Source organism: Chelonoidis abingdonii, chromosome 7, assembly GCF_003597395.2.
Source record: "Chelonoidis abingdonii isolate Lonesome George chromosome 7, CheloAbing_2.0, whole genome shotgun sequence".
NCBI lineage: Eukaryota > Metazoa > Chordata > Testudines > Testudinidae > Chelonoidis > Chelonoidis abingdonii.
The window spans coordinates 94,979,517-95,004,302 of record NC_133775.1 but is presented as its reverse complement, the minus strand read 5'-3'; the positions used below and the strand labels follow the sequence as shown (position 1 = coordinate 95,004,302).

The 24,786-nt window shown below is 45.1% G+C and overlaps 1 protein-coding gene across 2 annotated transcripts in view; it reads left to right on the top strand.

The window, feature by feature from the left end:
- ARHGAP26 (Rho GTPase activating protein 26) overlaps positions 1–24,786 on the top strand; it is a 324,880-nt gene that overhangs the window by 251,115 nt on the left and 48,979 nt on the right. For both annotated transcript variants that reach the window (XM_032769159.2, XM_032769157.2), the window contains exon 20: positions 8,475–8,628. In XM_032769159.2, the coding sequence (XP_032625050.1) occupies positions 8,475–8,628 (154 nt within the window). The remainder of the gene's footprint in view (positions 1–8,474; positions 8,629–24,786) is intronic.

The following is a 24,786-nucleotide window of genomic DNA, read 5'->3' as shown; positions in this document are numbered from 1 at the left end:
GTTCACAGAACAGGTTCAGCTCCCTCAGAATGTCAGAGTTTTGACTTGGAAGGATCACCAAGTGGTTGGTTCTGCTTCCATGACTCATTCAGACCTTGGCAACTCAACTCCATCAGCACAGCTAATGCTGGTAACATCTGTGGATTGTTTTTTAATGTGGTCAACCATCTGTTGGAAAATGGGCTGAGAGCACTGAACAACCTTCCATTTTCTAGTGACCACACTTCAAAACAGATGTTGGAAAAAGTGGAGATGGTTCAGAGAAGAGCATCAAGAGTGATTTGAATACTGAGATACTTAAGGAACTCGGTCTATTTAGCTCATCAAAAAGAAGAGGAGATAAGGTGATCATGGTCTATAAGTAATATCTTTAATTGGAGAGGACTCTTTAATCTAGAGATAAAGGTATAAGAGGAGGTAATGGCTGGAAATTGAAGAGCTGAGCAATTTAAAAATGGAAATGAAATGCAAATTTTTGACATTGAGGTCAGTTTAACCACTGGAAAAACTTAAAAGATGCACTGCATGCATTCGATGAAGTGGGCTGTAGCCCACGAAAGCTTATGCTCAAATAAATTTGTTAGTCTCTAAAGTGCCACAGGTACTCCTGTTCTTTGTAAAGGATGTAGTGAATTTTCTGTTACACAAAACTTTTAAAATCAAAATCAGATGTCTGTCTAAAATATATGCTCTAATTCAGCCACAAACTCTTACGCTGAATTCAGAAGTTACAGGGTGAAGCTCTGTGGCCTATGTTATGCAGATTAGATTATTATAATGGTATCTTCTGGCTTTAAAAATCTATGAATCTGTGAACCTTTGCTTGCTATTGACCTGGGCTGCATTTGAACCAGAAGTAGAGTATGTGGATTTAAAATAAGAGAAACCTGTTTTGGTATCATATTTCATTCCTTACCATTTCCCCCCACTTTATAGATAATGTTCGAGCATCTTGTTCTTTTATTTTGATATAAGGCCCTTCTCTCATCATTTGAATGCTGTTTGTGGATATCCTGTTATCATAGTACCCTGAGATCAGTTCTCATCCAACAGTCATTGCAATGACTTCTACAAAAGCAGAAAATTACTGGAAGCATGACCAGAAGAAGCTGGAGATTCAGGAAAGACTCAATTGAATCTTTGTTTGCAATTCTTTTTTATCATAGATTGCAAAGGATTCTAGCTAAAGCAGTGTGAAATCAGGCTTTGTGATGTATTATTTGCTCTTGGACAGAAAAGGCATGAAATGAGACTGGCTGAAGAGTTTAATCTGAAGTGGTTTTAAAAAAAAAAGAGGGAGACGATTGCAGAAAACACAAGATTCAAACCTCCCTTACGTGTGGGCTGCATTTCAGTGTTTTTTCATTGCCAGAGGGTATTTTATGTGGGAACTTGAAAAGAGAACTTCTGTATGTGATTTATTAATGGAAGCTTTTTTATCTGGGGGAGCTGGAACAAAATCTTAGCTGTCTGTTATGGGCTGTTCAAGGAGTGCTGCAGACAGAAGGAAAGCCTGCTGAACACAAGTGCATGTTATCATAACCTCTCGGCATGCCGGGACTAAGCTACTGTACAGTTCGTAATCCAGAACTAGAACTTTTTCAGATATGACTCTCCAAGTGCCCTCTGAATCAGACAGGCACTTTGTAAACTGACTTTTCTGCCTTCTGTATAACAGAAAGGAATTTGTTCTACGCCATTTATTGTTTCATTTTTCGAGTTATCTGGCCAACTAGTTAACTTACACTGTTTAAGTGTTCAAAATAGAGTTTTGGCCTTTTAAAACAGGGGAAAGAATTTAAAAACACCAAAAAAAACCTTATCTCCCAGCTTCCTCAGATGAAACATCCTCAGCTCTCCTGGCTGGGAATGATTTCAATTTAATACATACTGGTAGTCCCCTTTGAAATTATCCTGGCAGTTGACACAGTTTTGATAGGTTCAAGAGCCTTATTTTTCACAGGTTAGCCTCGGGCAGAGAGTGCATGAAAATAACAAGCTGCTTGATGAAGATGATCTATTAACTCGGAAATCTAGACTCTTCACTGCCTGCCATCGTATCAGTTCCGTTAGGTCCAGGTCCAGAATATAGTGAAATACAGGCCTTTCCAGATTTACTCTGGGGGGAGATTACATTTAAAAAAATAAAAATACCCTAGATAAAATAATGCTACAATCTGGTGTGACTTTGGCCAGCCTGTTTTTAAATCTTTAAATATGACTAATTTTCCTCTTAATTTATCCTCAGTTCAGTGTTCTCCTAATGTCACCGGAATGGAGCAGTCACACGAATTTCTCACTTCTGTCCTCTCTTCCGTGCATGACCCCTTTCATTACAAAGAGTTCCCTCCCTTCTGTCCCCAGCCAGCCTGACTGAATTTCAGAAACCTCTTGCAATCACATCATTACATTACCTCTCATTGGGTATATCTATGCTTTTGAGCTGGGGGTGTGATTCCCTGCTTGAGGAGACATATTCATGTGAGCTGTCGTCAAGCTAAAATGCTAAAAATAGTGCAGTCATGGCAGCATAAGTGGCAGGGGGCTACCCCCCCCCCCCAAAAGCATTTACCTCGGAGATGTTAGGTAAGTACTCAGGGCGGTTACCCACTCTCGCTGCTGCAGCTATGTTCTATTTTTTTAGTGGGTTCACTCAGTGAGAACTAGCACGAGTGTTGTCTACTCAAGCTGGAATCACACTCTCAGTTCAACATTTAAACATACCCTTAATGGGAACTAATGGTGCCAAAAACAAAGCCATGGTATAAGCTCCCACTGTACTCATCGCCGTGCACTCTCTTGTCTCATCCATCCTCATTTCCTTCCTGCTATGCTGAGAGCTATACCAAAGTGATGCTTTAAGTTGTCTATAACTACTGACCAGTCTACTCCTCCATACCCAGATACATCTTTCATACAATACACATAAGGACATTTACCTATTTCATTAATGACAATAGAATTAGTCTCTATTTAGTTTAGGTGAGAACAGAAAATGGCTCCTACTTTCCAGAACGGCAAAGAACAGGGGGGATGATAGGTGGATTGAACTACTGGAAGTTTCTCATAATGATAGCCGATGACCCTATGCTCAAACCACATTGCCAGTGGCTTCTGCAAAAAAGGTTGGGTGTCAGGATCCCTGTGGCATTTGTCCTTTCCTAGTTGTATTAAATTTGTTAGTTACACCAGCCTGGGAACACAGTGTGGTTTAGTGGAAAGAGCACTGGATTGGGAGTCAGGAAGCCTGGGGTCTATTCCCAGTTCTGTCACAACTGGTTCTGTGACATTGGACAAGTCACATCACTTTGCTGTAATTGGTCTGTGATATCCAGGAGGTCAGGTGAGATGATCTGATGGTGTCTTCTGGCCTTGACATCTATGAATCTCTCTGTGCCTTTGTTAATCCTTTTCACCCTTTCTCTGTCCTGTTTATGTAGACTGTGGACACATCAATGTAGGGGCTGTTTTTCCTTTGTGTTTGCACTGTGATTAGCACAGAAATCCAAATCTCAGGTGAGGCCTCTAGGTACTACATTAATATCGCCCAATAATAACTAATAATACAGCAAAATTGTAAAAAGTGGTTGTATTCCAGAAGTTGCTTTTCTGAAAGGCATAGCATGCAACCATCACATGGCTAGTTTTCTAATAACTGTACCATTTTTATGATGCTGTATTTACAAGAATGAAACCAGACCCCGTTTTAAACCTACACAATAATCTTTAAACAGAAAACACGAAGAGGTGCTGTTTGTCCTCCAGGCAAGGATTCCTCAGCCCTCTATAATGTTTGCTGTCAGCGTGTATAGTGCACCTCTCAGAAGCATAAACATTAAACATTTAAACACATACAGAAATAAATCCAAATTGATCGTGTCACCAGTAAACTGAAAAACTTTCTACCCCACAAAAAATTAAGATTCTGCCCATTCAAGGAATGCTTGAGGAAACATGTGCCGTGCAGTGTGCTCTGCAAGTCAACAGACGGTCAGACCATGGGGGTGTGGAGGAGGTAAGGAGAGAATTCAGGAACTGAAGATCCTCTGGTGACCACTCCCTGCCCAGACATACAAAGTTTAGGAATTGTTACCTGGAACATTTCAGGTGATCCTAATGCCAGGGTGCAAAGAGAGACAGTCTCTGTGGTAGGCAGGATCCAACCCATGGAGGGCTTTTATTGATCAAAATCAAACCTTGACATGAAGCCAATGCAATCTATGAAGTGCATGTGTAATATGCTTCACTTTTCATTAAGCAGGCAGGTATTTTGCTCTAGCTGAAGCTTCCTAGTAGTTTTCAAGGGTAGTCCCATGCAGAGTAAAATGTATGCCAGTATGAAGCTAATCCAGGCATGGCTAACTGTAGTGACAGCCACATCTGAAAGAAAATGTCAGTCACCTTGCCTAGTGAAGATGGAGAAAAACATTCTTGTGCATTACTGCTTTTAAGACATAGAGTAGTAGCTGATGATTTAATATCCTCTGTTTGGCAGAAGCTGGGAATGGGTGAGAGGGGATGGATCACTTGCTGATTACCTGTTCTGTTCCTTCCCTCTGGGGCACTTGGCATTAGCCACTGTCAGAAGACAGGATACTGGGCTAGATGGACCTTTTGGTCTAACCGTAAGAAAGTATGGCCATTTTTATGTTCTTGGTATCAGTCTGAGCTTGTGAACCAAAGTTTCAGGTGAACAGGTAAGCCCGTGAACTGTAAGGACATCTGTCACCAGCTCCATCTCCTGTTGCTTCCTCACCATCACCATATTCCTATCCAGATGCAGTTTTAGCTTACTATCATCCCAAACCCAATCTTGTCCAGACACTGAGGATATACAGTTACTGCACTAAGTGGATCTGATGAAGTATATTAGAACATTGTTGAGACATTTTAGGAACAGCCACAAAAGGCCCTTAAGGATTGGCGCACTCCGCCCTGGTGCTACTTCTCCCTCTAATTTATCACACCTCCCCCATCTTCTCTACAATGCCTGCGTAATATTTCATTCGTCTTTAAATTCCTATAAAGTGTCCATCTATGCTAGAAAAATAGTATTTGTATTCTAATAACAACAAGCAATGATGCAGCTGCTGCCAGTGTATACAGAGTGGATTTTATCACTCTGAAATCTGCCTATCGTGACGTTGGTGTTATACCCACCAGTGCAGCTGCACCATTGCTGGCCTGCTATCTGTTAAGTCTCAGATCCTTAGGAGCTTTGCATTAATGTCATAAGGGCTGCATTCTGTTATGCTCTGTTATGCCAGTATAAATCCAGAGTAGTTCCACCGAAGCCAGCAGGGTAAAATTACTACTGAAAAACAAAGGCAATATGATTCAACAATTGGAGACCAAAGGAAATGCAGAAATGAAAACATGGCAATGATGATACTTGACATATTCTGGTGAAAGGTGCTGCATGTGAACACAGTGCTTTGCCAATGTATTATCCCCATTTTTGGATGGGTAAACGTGGACATGGAGAAGTTTAAATAACTTGCCGAAGGTCCACATCACAAAATCAGAGCTCAGCATCATTTGCAGTCTTGGTTACAGGTCGGAATTGAAATGCGTTGTTAGAAGTATAGAACATTAGCGTTGGAAGGGACCTCAGGAGGTCATCTAGTCCAACCCCCTGCTCAAAGCAGGACCAACCCCAACTAAATCTTCCCAGCCAGGGCTTAGTCAAGCTGGGCCTTAAAAACCTCTAAGGATGGAGATTTCACCACCTCCCTAGGTAACCCATTCCAGTGCTTCACCATCCTCCTAGTGAAATAGTTTTTCCTAATATCCAACCTAGACCTCCCCCCACTGCAACGTCAGACCATTGCTCCTTGTTCTGTCATCTGCCACCGCTGAGAACACCCAAGCTCCATCCTCTTTGGAACCTCCCTTTAGGTAGCTGAAGGCTGCTATCAAATCCCCCCCTTACTCTTCTCTTCTGCAGACTAAATAACCCCAGTTCCCTCAGCCTCTCCTCATAAATCATGTGCCCCTCATATATTAGAGGGGTAGCCGTGTTAGTCTGGATCTGTAAAAGCAGCAAAGAATCCTGTGGCACCTTATAGACTAACAGACATTTTGGAGCATGAGCTTTCGTGGGTGAATACCCACTTCGTCAGATGCATGTAGTGGAAATTTCCAGGGGCAGGTATATATATGCAAGTTTCTTCATGAGGTTAGTTCAATCAGGGAGGATGAGGCCCTGTCTAGCAGTTTCATGTGCTCCTAATCATTTTCATTGCACTCCACTGGACTCTCTCCAATTTGTCCACATCCCTTCTGTAGTGAGCTGTATAGATGATGCCTAACTGCACAGTTTGCCCAGCAGGGCTTCTAGTCTCTTTCATGAGTATTAAATTCACTTGCAAAATATTGTTAAACTCAAATTAATCTGAATTTTCTAAAAGTACTTGCTCACACTTAGAGAGAGAGAGAGAGGAACCCTCAGTTCAAACAAATGTAAACCTTGGAGAAATTCAGACCTTGATCTGGGTCCATCTCTTGTGTGCCCGGTTTGGTTGCAAGGCTACACATCTGGCTCTCCCCATACCCAGGCTGGCCTACTCTAGAACATCTTTGGCAATCCTGTGATTTGAAAGGGTGTTCAGATTATTACAATTGCCCTGACTCAGATTTTTGTCTCTGTGGTGGTCCTAATAGTAATTAACCCAAATATGTCACCACATCCAATTCCATTTATCCTAAATAAAATACACATTTATTTGCATAGGAGACCAGAATTGCAAAATAACAGGAAATAAACCCATCTAGTTGGACACAATGACAAAAGTCCCAATCCAGTGTTACAAAGTATAAAAATATTACCTGCAACATAGATGAACAAAGTGTGTGTGTCTAAGCTGACAGATTGAGAGAAGCTGTTAATAGTCTTGAGTCATAGTTCTAGCATGTATATCCAAGGTTTTCTTTTTGCCCTTGTCCATGAACCCTCTGTTAATATAGTCTTCATCCCTTTGAAGTGGTGATGAAGAGGTTACTCAATGCCATGCTCTATTATGATTATGGCAACATTGTTTCTAAGTTATTTCACAGTACTGCAGAGGATTTCTTCCTGTTGTGTATCCAAGATTAATTTTTAATATTACAGAGGTGTACCACTCATATAATTTATGTTGGATTTCTGTTCTGTTCCTTGTTCTGCTGTGTACAAAAATATAGATGCACATTACAAGTTTTTCCTCAGAATCCAGCAGAGAGATCTGATCGGAAGAGACTGGGAATAAGTGATTCACGTAAATCCAACGAAGTGGGTATTCACGCATGAAAGCTTATGCTCCAATACGTCTATAAGGTGCCACAGGACTCTGTCACTTTTTACAGATCCAGACTAACACGGCTACCCCTCTGATATAAACTCTCGTTAGCTTTGTTGATAGCCTTTAGTACAATGCAAATTGAAAATCCCTGCTTTGGAAGATTAACTGTTAAAGAAGTGTTCTCTATGATTTTTAGTCCAGCTGAGAGACACCACCACCTTTTCATGATTGCATTGTCTTCCATGACAGTGAAGCAGCCCAAGCTCTGGGACTCTAGAGCCAGTCTCTAGCCCAAGCCTGAATGTCTATACTGCAATTAAACAACCCCTTAGCATGAGCCCGAATCAGCTGGCATGGGTCCAACCATGGGTTTTTCATTGCAGAGTAGATATATGTCCTTAGAAACATTTAGGTGCTTCAAAAAGGGATGCTAGTGATTCAGTGGCACTATTCCCTCTGAATCGGGACAGAATCAGTGCCTCTATGGTGTAGGATGGTGAGGTGAAAAGTATAGTGTAGTGCTAGAGATGCTCTTTCAGATGAGACATAAAACAGAGGTGCTGGACCATAGCACTAATTACAGGAATAGATGTTAATACAGCCGGATGGAAAAAAATGTCTTAACGTTTTCTTTGTTTATGTCAACATGTCATTATTGACTATGGAGCGACTTGGGAAATAGCTCTAATTGTTAACCTAGTACCATCTTAGGTGGTAGCATTTTACCTAACTAAATTTCAGTTGGGTAATCTGTTCTTTACTTTCTATTCTATACCATTGCTTTGCAATGTTTTCACCCTAGACATGGCTGAATTTCAGTGATGGGTAAATTGATCGCTGTGTATAATTTTGAATGTTTATTTAAAGTATCCGTAGTGCTTTGGAATTTTTGAGTGTAAAATGATATTAGTGGCCTGAGATAACCAGTGAATGTTTTGTTTACCAAAAATGTCCTTAAGTAAAAAGTATTTGCATAATCAGAATAAGAGGAACTCATGTTTCATATACTTTGAGTTTTAAAGAATAGTATAGGTGAAAAAACTTGTATATACTCTGTGTATCTCCTTGGATCAACATAAAGATATAAGCTATTAATAGTAACTGTTGTACCTTGCAAAAGTCTGTTCTTTATTTTCTAACAACTTAGTAGGTTTTACTTAATGATAGTAATGTATATTTGTTGTTGTTTTTTAGAGGAGACAAAAAACAGTATAATCAACTCCAGCCTGGAATCTGTCATCTCTTCAAACGTCAACAGCTTCCTCCACTCCAACAGCACTCTCCAACCCAACCTGAACTCAAGTGACCCTGACCTAGAAGTAATTAAACCTAGTCGGCCAAACTCGCTGTAAGTACAGTGATAATTAATATGTCATAGGGTCTCTATCCAATCAACCTACATATCTTCAATCAAGGCACATCTTAGTATGAGTCAAAGCAGTCTGTTGAATATAATTTAATGTTCTGTTTTTTTAATGGGAGCACTGTTATGTGCATTGCATTTTTAACTTGGTCTAAATTTTAGAATTAGTTACTGTTTTTTATATCTGTTGGCTATTTTGTGCTCTAATTATTTTGAATGTCTGGGGTGTTTTGATCATTTTCAAGTAGATCTTTCTGTTATTGCTTGCACTGTTGTGAAGTATTGAGTGTTAAACTCTGGGAAGCATAGAGGAAAGTAAATAAGTAAATAAAACAATGGAACACAGCATTAATGGAATTATTTTCTTCCTACTTCATTAAAATCTAAGACTGCTGTAAGTACAGTTGGTCTCCAGCCAAATGTGTTCCCTTGCTTCTGATATTAGTTCCCTCCTCAGGAAAGTTTAAGGCAAAAAATAGCAGCTTTTATGATGACTCCCAGGGGATGGCTGAGTTATTGTGATGTCTCTTGAACCAGTCACAGCTGAGTTGTGGCATAGGCTGTTGAGAGGAATTTCCTTCCTTTTCAGGCTTTGCTGTGTCTGTCAATATTTTCCCACAGACCCACCCCTTCCCACAGATCTGAAGGTCTGAACAGATCCCAGCCAGACTCTGTGGAACTCTTACAAGCCCAAGCCAAGTTTAGTGTGTCTCCCAGTTTTTATGCATTTCTCAATGTACTTCTATTTGCCACTTAATAAATCATGTCAACAGACCTCTCTTTAGAATGACTAGGAAGAATGCTGCACTAGCTAGGTTGCTGTGACAAGAATGGCATTGGCGTCATGCTGTGACCTCATGTCTGAGGAAGAGTCCTTCTTTCCTCACCCAGTCCACTCCTTCCTCACTGTACACTTCAAAGAGTGCAAATTTTCACTCTGCTATAAAAGCTTTCTGGTCCCTTGGTTATGAATCATAGAAACATAGGACTGGAAGGGACCTTGATAGGTCATCTAGTCCAGATGAAGCTTCCTACTTTAGCCGTTTTATCTGCTCTTGTGATTAACAACCTCAGATTTAGTAAATTGGGGAAGTGAATGAGTTTGTCAGCAGTGAAGACCTATTATCTGTAGAGTTTTGAAAAACAAGGCTGTTGTCTGAACTGAGAGTAGTTTTTTGAGCTGAGTGGGAATGTCTCTGTATTTGTTATATCATGTTGTATAAAGATTTAGGCCAACATTTGTAGAATTTGGTATGGGCAAAAAATAGGCCCATACTGCAATTTGTGTAATTCCCTGTATAAATGAAGTGCACACATTATCATGAGCATGTTTTTGAAACTCCAATTTCTGGTTTCTGTCAATAGGTTTTACTTCACTATTTATTCTTGTTGTCATTAGAACATGGATATCAGGACTAAGGGATCAGAGTAATGAAATAAGGTTTTGACTATCTGGTGTTTACACCTTGGATAGGACTTTGTAAACCAATTTGGTCTACGGGAGCTTGAAGGGGTCCTAGTATCACTGATTGTCTGTCTGTTCTTGAAGTCTTCTCTACCCTACACAGTATGTGATCTGCAGAGGTGAAAAGGTATAAGCTAGTGATTGGCTACTTTCACTAAGCAAAGTTTTTCTCCAATACTTTATCCTTGAGATTTATAGACTATACACAAAAGACTATAGACAAAACCCCATCTTGGGTTGTAACTGCTAGTAAGTGGGGGATTTTGTTTCCCAGGAATTTTTCTTCCAAGAGATTCTTTGGTTTCCACCTACTGAATGATGATTTTTGAATACTTTTTTGGAACCTCAGGAACCAATGGCATCTGGTGGAAGAGTTCCTTGGAAGGGGGATGGTACTCTCAAAAATAAAACCCCTCTAAGTCTCCCAAGGAGATATAGTGTAATGAAGTGGCAACTGGACATGACAGACTGCAACAACAGCACCAAGATGAAAGCCTGTGCTATTACTGGCTCCCGGAGGAGGGATGTGTTCTGCACGCATAGGACGGGTATGACCCACTGCACGCATAGGACGGGTATGACCCAAATCCCACTTAGGCAAAGCGCAGCCTTGATAACCCTGGAAGTCCAAAACAGCCCTCAGAGGTACATTCCATGTCACCACATAGCAAGTATCAACACTGAACAGAACTGGGTGCAGGGCAGCTCTTGTCGAAGAACTCACTCATTATAGGATCATAATCACCAGCATCACCGAGGCATTTCTGCCACAGAGCGATGAAGTTAGTGTGGAAGGAGCAACCGTCCTGCACTCCAATGGTCCGCACCAAACTCAAGGTGTGACACTTATTATTAGACAACTTCTAGCACAGACTTCAACCACCTGGAAACCCATTTCTCCATGCTTTTACTGTGCTTGGCTCCAACATCATCATGAGCATCTGTCTGTCACTGTGGCCTAAGCACCTATGGAAGACCTGCAGAAAAGGATACATTCTATCACCAACTAGCAGCAAAAATTCAATCAACTCCACCACAACACACTGCTCCTGCTCAGCAATTTCAGTCCCGTGAATCAGCTGCGATTGAACTGGGTATGAAACCGCAATAGGTCCTTTTGGCTCAGGTTCCCCAAATGACACTGCCACCTGGCTTTTGACAAGGTGTGTTACCGAGCTTTTGTCTGTTATGGGGTCCTGGTTTAGATTCCTTAACAATTGTTGCTGGACCTGGATTTCAAATAATAGATGTGGTATGAAAGAAATTGATCATATCCTTATCAGAAATCGCTCCATAATGAAATCTTAATGGGTCTTCGGCAGTGCAGACACACCAGCAAACTCAGACCATAGACTAGATGTCACTTAGTTCTCACTGCATCTTCCAACATCTCCAACGCTTTGCAAGCCAAATATCCACCAAAAGTACAATATCTAGCATCTATCCAAGGATCCTTTTGAAGCTGTGACATACACACAGGTTGTTGAGGATCACTTGGAGATCGCCTGGAGTGGCATACATAATGCTGTATAGCATGCTGCCACTGAAACAATCTGCATCAAACCATCACACAAGAAATCTTGGCTTTCTGAATAGGACTTTTATATATTTATGAAAAAGGCAGAAGCACACAAGTACGGAGATGTCCAAGAATGTAAACAGCTGAAAGGCATTTTCCGGGTCACGGAAAAACATGACCCTGAGATTTACACCAACTCCCTGGCCGACAAAGCCGAAGATGGCCTTAAATACAACAATCTGCGGCCTGCCTACTGAGCCATCATACACCTGGCTGGCAGCCACGGACAGCTTTTTAACACCCCCACCATGAAACCAAACGACTCTCACTGTTCATCGATGAATGATGTCCTGGACAGATGGAAAACACATTATGAAGAAGTGCTGAACCGTACACTGCCAACAACTGTCCAGAGCTATGTGACCTTGAGGAAGTACAAAATCTCATCCAAAAATTACAGAATAGATATGCTGCTGGACCTGATGATATTCCACCCATGCTGCACAAAGTTTCCTTGGAACCAGTGAGCGTCAGCCTGCATCAGCTGATCTTAAAAGTATGGACCTCAGGCAAAGTACTAGAAGAATGGAAAGATGGCATCACAATGTCCCTGTACAAGGGCAAAGGATCTCACACTGAGTGTGGCAGCTACTAGTCAACCCCACTGTTATCTGTCTCTGGAAAGTTTTTTGCTCACATTCTGGTTGGAAGCATGCAGCTGCTCCTTAAAACATAATTGTCACAGCAGTCAGATTTTGCTGTTGGGTGATGGACAGCAGACTTTGTCCTTACCCTTCAGCTTCTGCTGAGCAGCACCAAGAATTTAGCCACCCATTTCATGTGGCATATATCGACATCAGAGTGTCTTTTGATTCAGTCCTTTGTCTCTCACTGAAAGGAGTTGGCATTCCAGATGTTCTGCTACATCTGGTGCACAATCTTCACACCAGTTCCAGTGCCAGTGCGTGCATCAGTTCATGATTTTTGATGTGTTTCTACACATCATCTGATGTGAAGCAGTGATGCATTCTTGCCTCAGCAGTATTCCGTCAAGCTATCGATTAGCTATTAGGATGTGACGCTCCAAGTGTCACACTTAGGTTGGTCAAGAAGTGTTCACCAACCAAGATTATGCCAAGAATATGCTGCTTGCTTGTGGAGAAGTCAGAGAATTTCAGCCCTACCTTTCAAGATATCCAAAATACCACTCACACTATGGGGTTGAACACCTCATGACAGAAGACCAAGGTCTATCTCCTCAGAGCTGGGCCACGAGAACTCCAGTGCTGGGGTGGGGCGAGGTTGTCAGGTATTGTGACATTTCACACAAATAGAGTGGAGAATATGGACGAATTCATCTACTTAGGCTGCAAGCAGAGTTCACGCAGTCACAGCAAACTTTAGCTAATAGGTCTCGCTGCCTCTTGCATGAAGTCCAAGTCTTGCTTATGGATGCAGAAACATCGTTCACTAACAGAGTTTGGGATCTATCACATCTGGATACTACTTTAATTGCTGTAAGGATCAGAAACCTGGGCTCTCTTACAGGCAGACTTGGAGCAGCTAGAGGCATTCAATTTATGCTGTCAGCACCAAATCCAGAGTATAATGTGGTTTGACTTTGTGCAAAACAGCATAAACTCCCAAAGATCTGGCCTTCCTTCAGTTGCTCATTATATTCAAAAGTGGTATTGCATGCTCTTTGGCCACGTCACCAGGATAGACAAAAGCACCCCAGCATGTCCTGCTCCCAAACTGTCCCTGGACGCATGAAGAGGTGCATGCCCTAACCCTACCTACTGCTGCCCGGGGGGCCACCCCAGAGATTCATGGACTTGCAGGATTGAGTGAGATCTGGAAACTCCACTACATAATACCTAGTGCAATTCAGTCAGCTGTGGTCACTCTGGTTGGTGCAACAGTTCTCAGTAGACTATGTTGATGGTTGATGCTAATGCTTACTTCACCGTATGTGCCTGGGGTTTTGTGTGAACATAGCTGACATGGTTCAGTCTACTCTGCACAAACCAATTCTGTTCTCCCAGTTCTTGGTTGTATTCCTGTTTGTTGAAGTATATTAGTTTGTCTTTAAATATTTGCCTTGAACCTCATTTGTCATCTCATGTAAAAATCATGTTGCTAATTTCTGTTGACAGCACTCTAGTAATTGAATTACCAACCCATTCTCTGCTGTATGCTGATATTTTTTACCAGCCAATACTGGCTAATGGTGTTTAATCTTTGCTTTCAGTTGTAGGGAGCAGCTTACTCTTTTGGATGTGTTGGAGGGAACACCATGTACAGAAAGGCTCGTTTGCTTGCTTAGCGTAGAGAAGGAACATGGATTTTTAAACATCTCCGTTTTTTTTTCTGTATACATGATGTTGGTGCTGTATAAAGCAAGCTTGATCATTACTGTTATTTTATTCTCTTTGGGACATGCTTGCTGTTCAATGAAGTATCGTTTATTTTGAGCACGTCCTTTTATAATACAGGGCTTGGCTACAATCGAAACTTCAAAGCGCTGCCGCGGCAGCGCTTTGAAGTGTGAGTGTGGTCGCAGCGCCAGTGCTGGGAAAGAGCTCTCCCAGTGCTGCACATACTCCACCTCCTCATGGGGATTAGCTTGCAGCGCTGGGAGCCGCACTCCCAGTGCTGCGGCACTGTTTACACTGGCGCTTTGCAGCACTGTATCTTGCAGCGCTCAGGGGGGTGTTTTTTTCATACCCCTGAGCGAGAAAAGCTGTAAAGCGCCAGTGTAGCCAAGGCCACAGTGTTTCAACAAGACTGCCATCCAAGCTGCTTGCATATCTTACGTGTCTCACTAAATGTGTTTAGGCTGCTTTAAGGAAAAGATGGTGCTTATCTTGTTTTTATTTTATTATTTTTACTACTGTCGCATCTAGAGACCCCAACTTAGATCAGCCCAGTTGTGCTGTGCACGTGGTTCACACGTGGTAAGGAACAGTCCCTGTTGGGAATGAAGCCCCTGAACTCCTGCTTTCCAGACTGGTGTCCCAGCCACTGGGCAATGCTACCTCTCCTGATAGAATAGGCACTAAGAAGCCCCTACGGCTATTGTGAGATAAACTGGCCAGCTTATAATGAGAAGAAACCCTTTAATTTGTGAGCTATTTTTGGCAAGTCTGGAGTGTTTACCCTTTGCGGATAGCATTCTGTTGGTGCATGTCAGAAATCCAGTGTTGATTGTTAATGATGAGAATTATGAGAACAAAGAGGTATGCTGTTGGTTGCCACTGGGGAATAAATTGAGTGATACTAGCAGAATTCATCCCTCTAGCTCCAGAACAACATTGTTTATGAGTTGCACTTTGTTGGTAACAGAATGACTGTCAATGCCAGACATTCAGAACAATGCCAGTATTGCATCATTTGAGATTATTACTGTGTGGTATAGCCTAGTTTGCTCTATAAAACAATGTTTTGCTTTTTCAACACGCTGAATAATTTGGATTTTTTGCAGTAAATCCTTGAACAGCTACAGAAATTAAAGTCAATCCACCGTATTTGCTTTAGTAGTGCAAGAGTCACCACATTCCTTAGAATTTACTTAATCCAGAATTGCTGTGTATGTCACAGTGAAGACTTCAAGGAGCCTTCTACTCTACATGCCTTCAAGAATCCAGCTAAATTCTGTTAATGCTTATGAGCCCCATCTCTCAGTTCTAACTCGTTGGTTATTTCTTCTTCTCTGCTTCCATCCCTCTTTTTCCACTGCCTGTCATCCCTGTGTTAGGGCTACCATATTTCAGAGATGATTAAAGCTACAAGCTACCCTGCCCCTTGGCCAACAGTTCATCAAGTATCTGTCAGGGTGGTGACATGTAACAGTGATGTCAATTGAATCACAAAATGTGCAGTCAAAGACTCTTAACATTCCAAGTGTGGGGAGGAAGAAAGTGACTCTCTCTTCTTTAAAACAAACACACACACACACAAAAAACCACAGGAATTACTTCGAAGCAAGAAATTCCTTGCACAACAGGTGCAGTCAGAGGATCTAGGAATATATAGTCCCTTCACTTGGAAAAAGTTAATCTTGCTCACAAAGGAGTACTACTGGCAGTGGCTGAGGTTAATAATTTGATCATTTGATTCAATTTATAGGTTTTAAAGAGAGATACTCAAGTAGTTTAGGGCTAAAATTTGGCCTACTTTGATTTTCTAGTGCCTAAATATCTCATTTAAAATTCAAAGTCACCAGTCAATTATTAGGAAATTAAAGAAAGAGAGAGATAAGGGCAAATATAGTGCCCATCTATAAAAAGGGAAATAAAAACAACCCAGGAAACTACAGACCAGTTAGTTTAACTTCTGTGCCAAGTACGCTAATGGAGCAAGTAATTAAAGAAATCATCTGCAAACACTTGGAAGGTGGTAAGGTGATAGGGAATAGCCAGCATGGATTTGTAAAGAACAAATCGTGTCAAACCAATCTGAGCAGTTTTGCTTGATAGGAACGGTCTTGCATAGCGAGAAGCGGATGGAGTGGTTATATCTTACTTCAAGGCTATTTTGTACGCTCGTCAATGATTATTGTATTATCGTAATATCAAAACTACTACTTTTAGATGGGGCTACTATAAGGTGGGTGCTAATTGGCTGGATAACTTACCAGAGAGTGGTTATTATGGCTCCCAATCCTGCTGGAAAGGAGTATAACAATGGTGGTTCTGCAGGGTCTTTTTGGGACCGCTTGTTCAATATCTTCATCAACGACTTATGTTGGCATAGAAGTATGCTTATTAGTTTTGGACGTACAAATTGGGGAGGATTGCAACTTTGAGGAAGGGTCAAAATTCAAACTGATCTGGACCAAATTGGAAATTGTCTGAGGTAAACCGAGATGATGTTTAATAAGATAAATGCAAAGTGCTCCACTTAGGACAGGACAATCAGTTCACTACAGAATGGGAAGAGACTGTCTAGGAGGAGGTATGTGCAGAAAGAATCTAGGGATCTTAGTGGACCACAAGCTAAATATGGCAACAGTTGTTGATGCTGTTGCAAAAAAGCAAACGTTGATTCTGGCGATGCATAACAGGTGTTGTGGAGCAGACACGAGAAGTCATTTTTCCGCTCTACTCTGCGTGGTAGGCCTCAGCGGATATTGTGTCCAGTTCTGGCACCGCATTTCAAGAAAGATGTGGAGAAATTGGAGGGTGCAGAGAAGAGCAACGAGAATGATTAAAGTCTTGAGAACATTGACCTATGAAGGAGGCTGAAAGAATTGGGGTTTGTTTAGTTTGGAAAGAAGAACTGAGAAGGGGACATTGATAGTCAGATTTTCAGTATCTAAAAGGGTCTCATCAGGAGAGGGAGGAAAACTGTTCACTTAGCCTCTTGTAAGCGGCTGCTGCTTTCGGGCCCGTCCCCTCCAGTGCCGACGGAGAGCCAGTGGCCCCTTGGCCAGCGGGACGCGGCTCAGGCGCCGGTCTTTACTCGAGGGCTGCTGAGCAATACAAGTCTATCAGCCCTGGCTTAGACAGCGAGGGGTGCCTTGCAACAGTCTGCTCAGCGTAGGGGCTGAGCGAAACGTAGTTCTAATGCGGCCTCAGCAGGGCGGCAGGAAATTAGGCAGGCCAGACCAGGGCCGAGCACAACAGTTAGGGGGGCTCTGACCCTTTGGAGCAGGGCATAGCAGCAAATAGTTCAGGGGGGCTCTGACCCTTTGGAGCAGGGCAGAGCAGCAAATAGTTCAGGGGGGCTCTGACCCTTTGGAGCAGGGCATAGCAGCAAATAGTTCAGGGGGGCTCTGACCCTTTGGAGCAGGGCAGAGCAGCAAATAGTTCAGGGGGCTCTGCCCCTTTGGAGCAGGGCAGAGCAGCAAATAGTTCAGGGGGGCTCTGCCCCTTTGGAGCAGGGCAGAGCAACAAACAGTTCAGGGTCCATAAGGATCTCCCAGGGCAAGCCGACGCGGGCGAAGACCTTAACCACTCCGGGAACCGGGTGGCATAGTCCAGTATTACCAAAATATATTGGAAGCCCGCAGCGCTCTTGGGAAGGGGCCCTACCAGGTCCATAGCCACTCGTTCGAAGGGAGTCTCGACCAGTGGCATCGGAATCAGTGGGGCCTTGGGTGTCCTCGCCAGGGCTGCCAGCTGGCACTTCGAGCAAGAGGTGCAGTACTCCTTTACCTCGCGCTGGATCCCCGGCCAATAGAAGCGCCCTAGGATGCGGGCTAGGGTCTTCTCAGATCCTAAATGTCCTGCGGCCGGGATGTATTGGGCCAACTTCATGACGGCTCGCCGGTGACCCTGAGGAACCGTTGGGTTCGGGGCTCCCCGGTCTGTGGGTCCCTTTCGACCTGGTAGAGGCGGTCCTGCCGCAGCTCGAAGTGCAGCCACTGGGCAGATCGGTCTGGGTCGAGGACCGTTCCATCGATGGCGGCGAGTTGCTCGTAGGCGCTATTGAGGGCGGGGTCGGCTCTTTGGTCCCGGCAGAAGTCCACTGGAGCCGAGCTGTCCCCTAACCCTTCCCTCGGGGTAGTGGTATCGCCTTCTTCCTTCTCGGCGGGTTGGTTCGACAGACCTGGCTGGTTGTTCCCCGTCTCCGGGGTTCCCTGGTCGTCCCCCAGTTGCTCGGGGTTCTCTCTCTCCAGTGCCGGTATCGGTCTCTGGCCACCTCTAGTATGCCGGCGGAGGACGGCGAGGAATTCGGGCCAGTCCCGGCCCAGGATTACGGGATAGGCGAGCCCGGGGGCGAGGCCGACGACCATTTGGTGAGTCGCTCCGTCGACTGTCAGCTGGACCGATGCGCTGGGGTAGGGCTGCACGTCGCCATGGATACAATGTAGGCGGAGGACCCCCAAGCGTGTATCTGCCTGGAGGCCCAAGTGGTCACAGATTAACGTCTGGCCACATCCTGAATCAAGGAGGGCTACGGTTGCGTGGCCCTCAACCACCACGGGTGCCGTGATTTTGGCTGGTTGGTACCGGCGGGCGCGGCCTTCCCCGGAGCAGACTTGGGCATATGCACACTCCCTCTGGGGGCAGTCTTTCTGCAGGTGTCCGGTTCGGCCACAGGAGAAACAGGGTCCCAGGCCGCCTCGTCCCGGACGGGCCCCAGCCCTGGGGAGGTCCTTAGGAGGAGTCCACCGCCTCGTGCGGGTTGCGGGAACCGGGGCCGGGATTGGCGGGGCCGTTGGGGTCATGGTGCGGGCAGGAACAGTTTTCCTCTCTGAGTGGGGGCGTCCCAGTCCGGCCGGGGTTGCGAATCCAGTGGGGCCCACTGGGTTTTCGGCTGCCAGGAAGTCCTCCATCAGACTGACGGTGGCCGCCAAAGTTGTTGGCCGATGACGGAGGACCCAGGCCCTTCCCCACGAGGGCAGGATGTGGGTAAACTGCTCCAGGGCTACTTGTTCCGCCACTTCCTCGGAGGTCCGCCGGTCCGGCTGCAGCCACCGTCGGCAGGTCTCCCTTATTTCCTGTGCCACCATACGAGGCCGGGCCGCGGCGGGGTAGGTCAGGCTCCTGAAGCGCTGGCGAAATGTCTCCGGGTTCACATCAAGCGCGTCCAGGATGGCTGACTTCAGTTGGTTGTAGTCGCGGGCGGCCTCGGTAGACAGGGCCCGGTAAACTGTCTGCGCCGTCCCGGTTAGGTAGGGGGCCAGGATGGAGGCCCATTGGTCGGGGTTCCACCCCGCGACCGCCGCCACCCGCTCAAAGGTGACCAAGTAGGCCTCGGGGTCGTCACCGGGGCCCATCTTAGTCAGTCATATCGGCGGGTGGTGTTCTTGGGACCCCTTAGGGCCTCCGGACGGGTGCCCCTCGCGGTTAGTCCGGCCTGCCGTCAGGTGCTGCAGGCATTGCATCTGGAACTCCTGCTGTTGCTTTATCAGCTCCTGGATCAGCTGGTGTTGCTGCGTTCCCAGCTGGTCCACGAGCTGCTGCTGCTGCTGGAGCTGGGCGGCCTGCTGCTCCTCCTGCTTGCCGTAAGTATTGCGGCTTGCTGCGCGATCTTGACCTCTCGGCCAGCAAAGCGGCGAGTTGGAACATCTATGACGGGGTGAGGGTGCTCCCTCACCGTCAGCCCTACGGTCGCCGGCGTTGAGGGTTCGCGCCCACATGCTAGGCGGAAGTCCCCACTTTGGTACCACGTTGTAAGCCGGTGTGTTCGGGGGCGTCCCCTCAGGTGCGACGGGGAGCAGGCGCCTCCTTCCAGCGGGCCGGACGGCTCAGGCTCCGCTCCGTTATCGAGGGCTGAGCAATACAAGTCTATACGCCCTGGCCCTTAGACAGAGTGGGGCAGCAAACAGTCAGGCTCAGCTTAGGAGCTGCGCAACAAGTCTATAGCCCGGCCCTCAGGAGGCGGGGGAGCAACAGTTCGGGGGGCTTGACCTTTGGAGCAGGGCAGAGCAGCAATAGTTCAGGGGGCTCTGACCTTTGGGCAGGGCAGAGCCGCAGATAGTTCAGGGGGCTCTGACCCTGGAGCAGGGCAAAGCAGCAAATAGTTCAGGGGGCTCTGCCCCTTTGGCGCAGGGCAGGACAACAAACAGTTCGGGGGGTTCTGACCCTTTGGAGCAGGGCAGGCAGCATAGTTGAGGGGGCTGTCGCCGCTAAGGCGGTCAGTGGGGATCCGCAGCCGAAACACACTGACTTGGTGTCAGTGGGGACTTCGTGCCGTACATACGACCATAGGCTCGGGGCCTCTGCAGCCTGACTGTGGTCAGCCGCCCCGGGCTACTTCCATCCCCTTTCTCCTGGTACCTTTTCCTTCCTGGGCGGTACGTCGGCGGGTCCAGACCATGGGTTCCTCGGGAAACCGGGGAGGGAAGTAGGGTCGGTGGCTCCTCGGATAGCCGCACAGGGTCGTTGCAGCTGGTGGGTCCTTGGGGTTACTGGCACGGGCGGCTCGGCCAGCGCTCCTCTGATATGGCCCGGGCAGCTCCGGCCAGCGCTTCCACTGGATAGTGGGCCCAGGGCGAGCTGGCGGCCAGCGCTCCTCTGGGTAGTGGGCTGAGGTAGGCTGGGCGAGGGGGAGCTCGGGCCTCCACGTCTGTCTTCCTCGGCGGCGGCGCTGACCTGAGCTCTGAGACCTGGCTCTTATACTTCTGTCCCGCCCTTGACTTCCGGGGCGGGGAACAGGTGGGTAGAGCTCCGCCCAGGGGGTGCGCTGCTCTGGCTCGTTCCCCTCAGGTGCCGATGGGGAGCAGGGCCTCCTTACACTCTAATATAGAACAAGAAAGCACATGGGCTTTAACTGCAGCAAGGGAGATTTAGGTTATTGTAATTACGGAAAAAGTTCCTAACTGTCAGGGTAGTTAAACACTGGAATAAATTGCCTAGGGAGGTTGTGGAATGTCCATCTCTGGAGAAATTTAAAAGTAGGTTAGATAAATGTCTATCAGGGCTGGTCTAGACAGTATTTGGTCCTGCCATGAGGGCAGGGGACTTGATGACCTCTCGAGGTCCCTTCCAGTCCTAGAGTCTATGAATCTATGAATAATAGCCATTGTTAATGAATGGTCCTTCACTGTTTTTGTTCTGTTGATGTGGCACTATCCAGTAGAAGGAATACAAGTAGACCAACCAATCCCTGTTTCTAGAGCTAGTGGGCTAGAGTTAATTGTTTTAGTGCCCTAGCTGTGCATTTCCATACTTTCAAATGTTTGGACTTCTTATACTTGGAATGAATTTGTCCTAGAATTGTGTTGATGTTACTGAAGGAAGCAGACAAAACAAGCTATCCAATGTTGCTTATTTTGTGCTGGATGAGGAACACAAATGAGGATTGGAACTGGATCAGAACAAAAGAGGGCAAAACTGGTACAGGAAAAATTGTAGAGCCTAAGTGATTTAGAAAGAGCAAAAAGTTAGAAAGAAGGAAAAATTCTACTTCCTCTGGGGCTGCCAGCCCTCTGCTTATCTGGGATTAGCTATAACTGCAGCTAAGAAATAGGTGTGAACACACAGCACCTTAGGACATGGCTACACTTGCAGATGTAGAGCGCTGTGAGTTAAACTCGCCTTGGTAGAGCACAGTAGAGAAAGCACTGAGGTCTGTCCACATTGACAGGTTCAAGCGCACTGACGTGGCCACATTTGTGGCACTTGCAGTGGCATTGGGAGCAGTGCATTATGGGCAGCTATCCCAGCATGCAAGTAACTGCAACATGCTTTTCAACTGGGGGTGGGGTGTGGTGGAGTGTGACAAGGAATGTGTTGTGTGTATCTGTGGGGAGAGAGTATGTTTTTTTGGGGTGCTGAGAGTGTGTCAGCATGCCGTCTTGTACGTTCACCCACCCCCCCAAAGGTAAATGTTTGCTTTTTCTTGGAGCTGATAAGCAACCAGCTTCTCCAAAACAGAGCTTTGAAAGGGCTTTTCTGCATTCTTGCAGCCGATTTCACAACAATGACAAGAGTGGCTACTTGAGTTAAGGGGACTATGGGACATTTCTGGAGGCTGATCACAGTGCAGTAACGCAATGCCTAATTCACACTGGCACCGCAGCGCTTCAGCAGGGGCACCACAAACGTTATTCCACTTGCCAAGCTGGAGTACCAGCAGCGCTGTAGCTGCGGAGTCAGAGCACTCTACATGCCTTGCCAGTGTGGACGGGGAGTGAGTTAGGGTGCCCGAAGCTGCTTTATTGCACTGTAACTCACAAGTGTAGCCAAGACCTTAGAACCAGCAGACCAAATCATTCCCCTGTTCCAAAAATAGTACCCTCTCTGACGCACAGTGCCTTCTCCCCACAGACGCAAAATGACAAAATACAACAGCTCTCTTTCTATTCTCCCCCCCTTAACACATAGGTTTTAAGTCATTTTTTGTTGACATACCTGCGGTCTTCACCAAAGGTTTTAATTACCTGCCAAAACCAAGCAGCCCTTTACGTTTCAGTGGCCAGTTTGCAGCCTTAAAACAATGGTTTGTGTTTGATTTTAAAAATCAGGCCTTGTTTGTACTTCAAACTTGTATCTATTTTAGTTGCTATCTTGTCAGCTCATAAAGTCTAATTTAGCTTTAATTTGATGAAAGCTATAAGGTTTCATGGAGAAATATCAGGGAAGTCTGAAAGTTCCTTCTTCTGTTCTTTTATCAGTAAGATGCTAGCACTTGTACCAAGCTGGGTGGGGTGACCTGGACTTTATTTCTGTTGTCCTACAGAGAAATTAGCTTTTTAATTCTTGGCATCCTCTCAGGAGCCCTGGAGACCCACCCTGTTTCCTCCTCTTTGAGCTCCAGCATCATTCTAGATCCCATGCTCTAATCTTCCGGTTGAACAATACCATAATTGCCATCCATCTTCCCTTTATCCCATTCAGGGGTTGTGCTTTCAACTACAACAGTTTAGAGGGGTGACAGGCTGTTTAATGAGAAGGGACTCCCCTGTCCCTCACAATCACTAGCTAACTATTGGCCCCACAGAGAGCTGTAGCTAATAAGCACAATAAGACAGCCTCAGCCCATTACAAGCAGTGACAGCTCTGCATGCCTGTTCCAGTTCAGACAGATTACAGCTTACTTGGGCCAGTGTCTCACGTTTGTTTGGGCTGCAGTCTAGCATTACTATAATAGAAGCTAAAGAACTAATAAACCTGATGGTCATTAAACAGCTTGTTGATTTTATATTCTTCATAGGAGCTTTGATTTCTCCGTTGTTGCCATTTTCCTTTTCCATATATAATTCCAGCCCCTGCTCTCAATTTTCTGCCTGCACTTTTGCATCTTGTGCTAAATGTGCTGGCAGGTTTGATCTGGAAATGGCTTGCAGTTAGGCTTTAAAAAACTTCTTCAAATCAAATGTTCACTGGTTAAAAGCCCTGCACGTTATGTTGCCTGGTGACATTGCTGAGTGTTGTATGAGCTCTCAATTACTGGCTTACCTTTGTAACACTGCCACATAAACATTGCACAGTTTGGCCAGTGTATCAGCTGCTAAATTTGGAAATACACTGCAGCTAGCAGAAATACTCCAACAGCCAAATTCTGGCCATTAGAGAAATAGCCCCAATGCAAAGTTTTTACTTTCTGCAAAAGTAGTGTTAATGTGTGTCCCTGTCTCATTCATTCCTCAATCTTCAGGCAAATCACTCCTGGAAACACAAGAGTAATCTGCACGGATGAGTGACATTTATTGGGCCCACTGCTGTTCTTGGGGTACACCTATGGGCCATGCCCCCTAAGACTGTTCCACAGTGTCCATCAATGGCTTTGATTGTGGAGTGGTGGCTCCACAAGTTTGAAGGGGAGCCAGATTCTGGAAAAATTCCATCCATTCTCCCTTTTGGCATACAGCTTTCTGCTGTGCAGTACGCACAGCTGTTTCAAAATCAGTAACTGAATACATATGCAGACTTAGAAAAGTGCAGATAATTGGGGTTTCTGACAAAAATCTTAAAAATAAGTTCCTCATGTCTGTACTTGCAAAGACCTTAATTCAGACTCTCCCAACCACCTGCAAGAACTAAAGCCTATCCATTCATCATCTCTCCCTGCCCTGCTTTTGAACTGTCATGTCATTAACTCTTGCAGGGGGAAATATGAAACCTTGAACACAGGCTTTGCAAGGTAGAGTACTCAAATAAGGCATACAATCGCAGTCATCCTCACTTGTTGTCATCTAAGATTTCATGCCACATTTTTCATGAAAGCTGTTGTGTTAACCCTGATGTGCCTCCAAAATTCTAACTTGGATAATTACATTCTCCCTCACTAATTGCCACTGCAGTTTTCAATTGGATATGGTCGTTTTCCATTCCCTTCCCTAACGTACTGTGTACCGTCAAAGGATGGTGTCTGAACAGCTGCGTCCCATTCCAAAGGTGTCAGCTACCTTTCAGTCTTGGGTAAAATGACATCGTGCCACCTAGGACTGATCTGAGGCATAGTAAGTTAATGTGTGTAAAGCACTTTGAGATCCTATGTTGAAAACAGCTGTATGAACAAGTTCTTACTGAGCCAAATATACTGAGGTTCTTATGATGAAACTTCTGTGGAATTCGATGGGAGTTTTGCTGAAGTAAAAAATAGATCATTGATTTCAGAATTTACTTGTTTATCTTTTATTTTGTTATGGTAGGTAAAAGGGGGATTGATACTTTAAGAATTGCTTTGAAATGTATTTGTAATTTAAAAAAAAACCTCTGTACAAACATTCTGTAAATAATTTGGGATCTTAGCCATTTTGTGA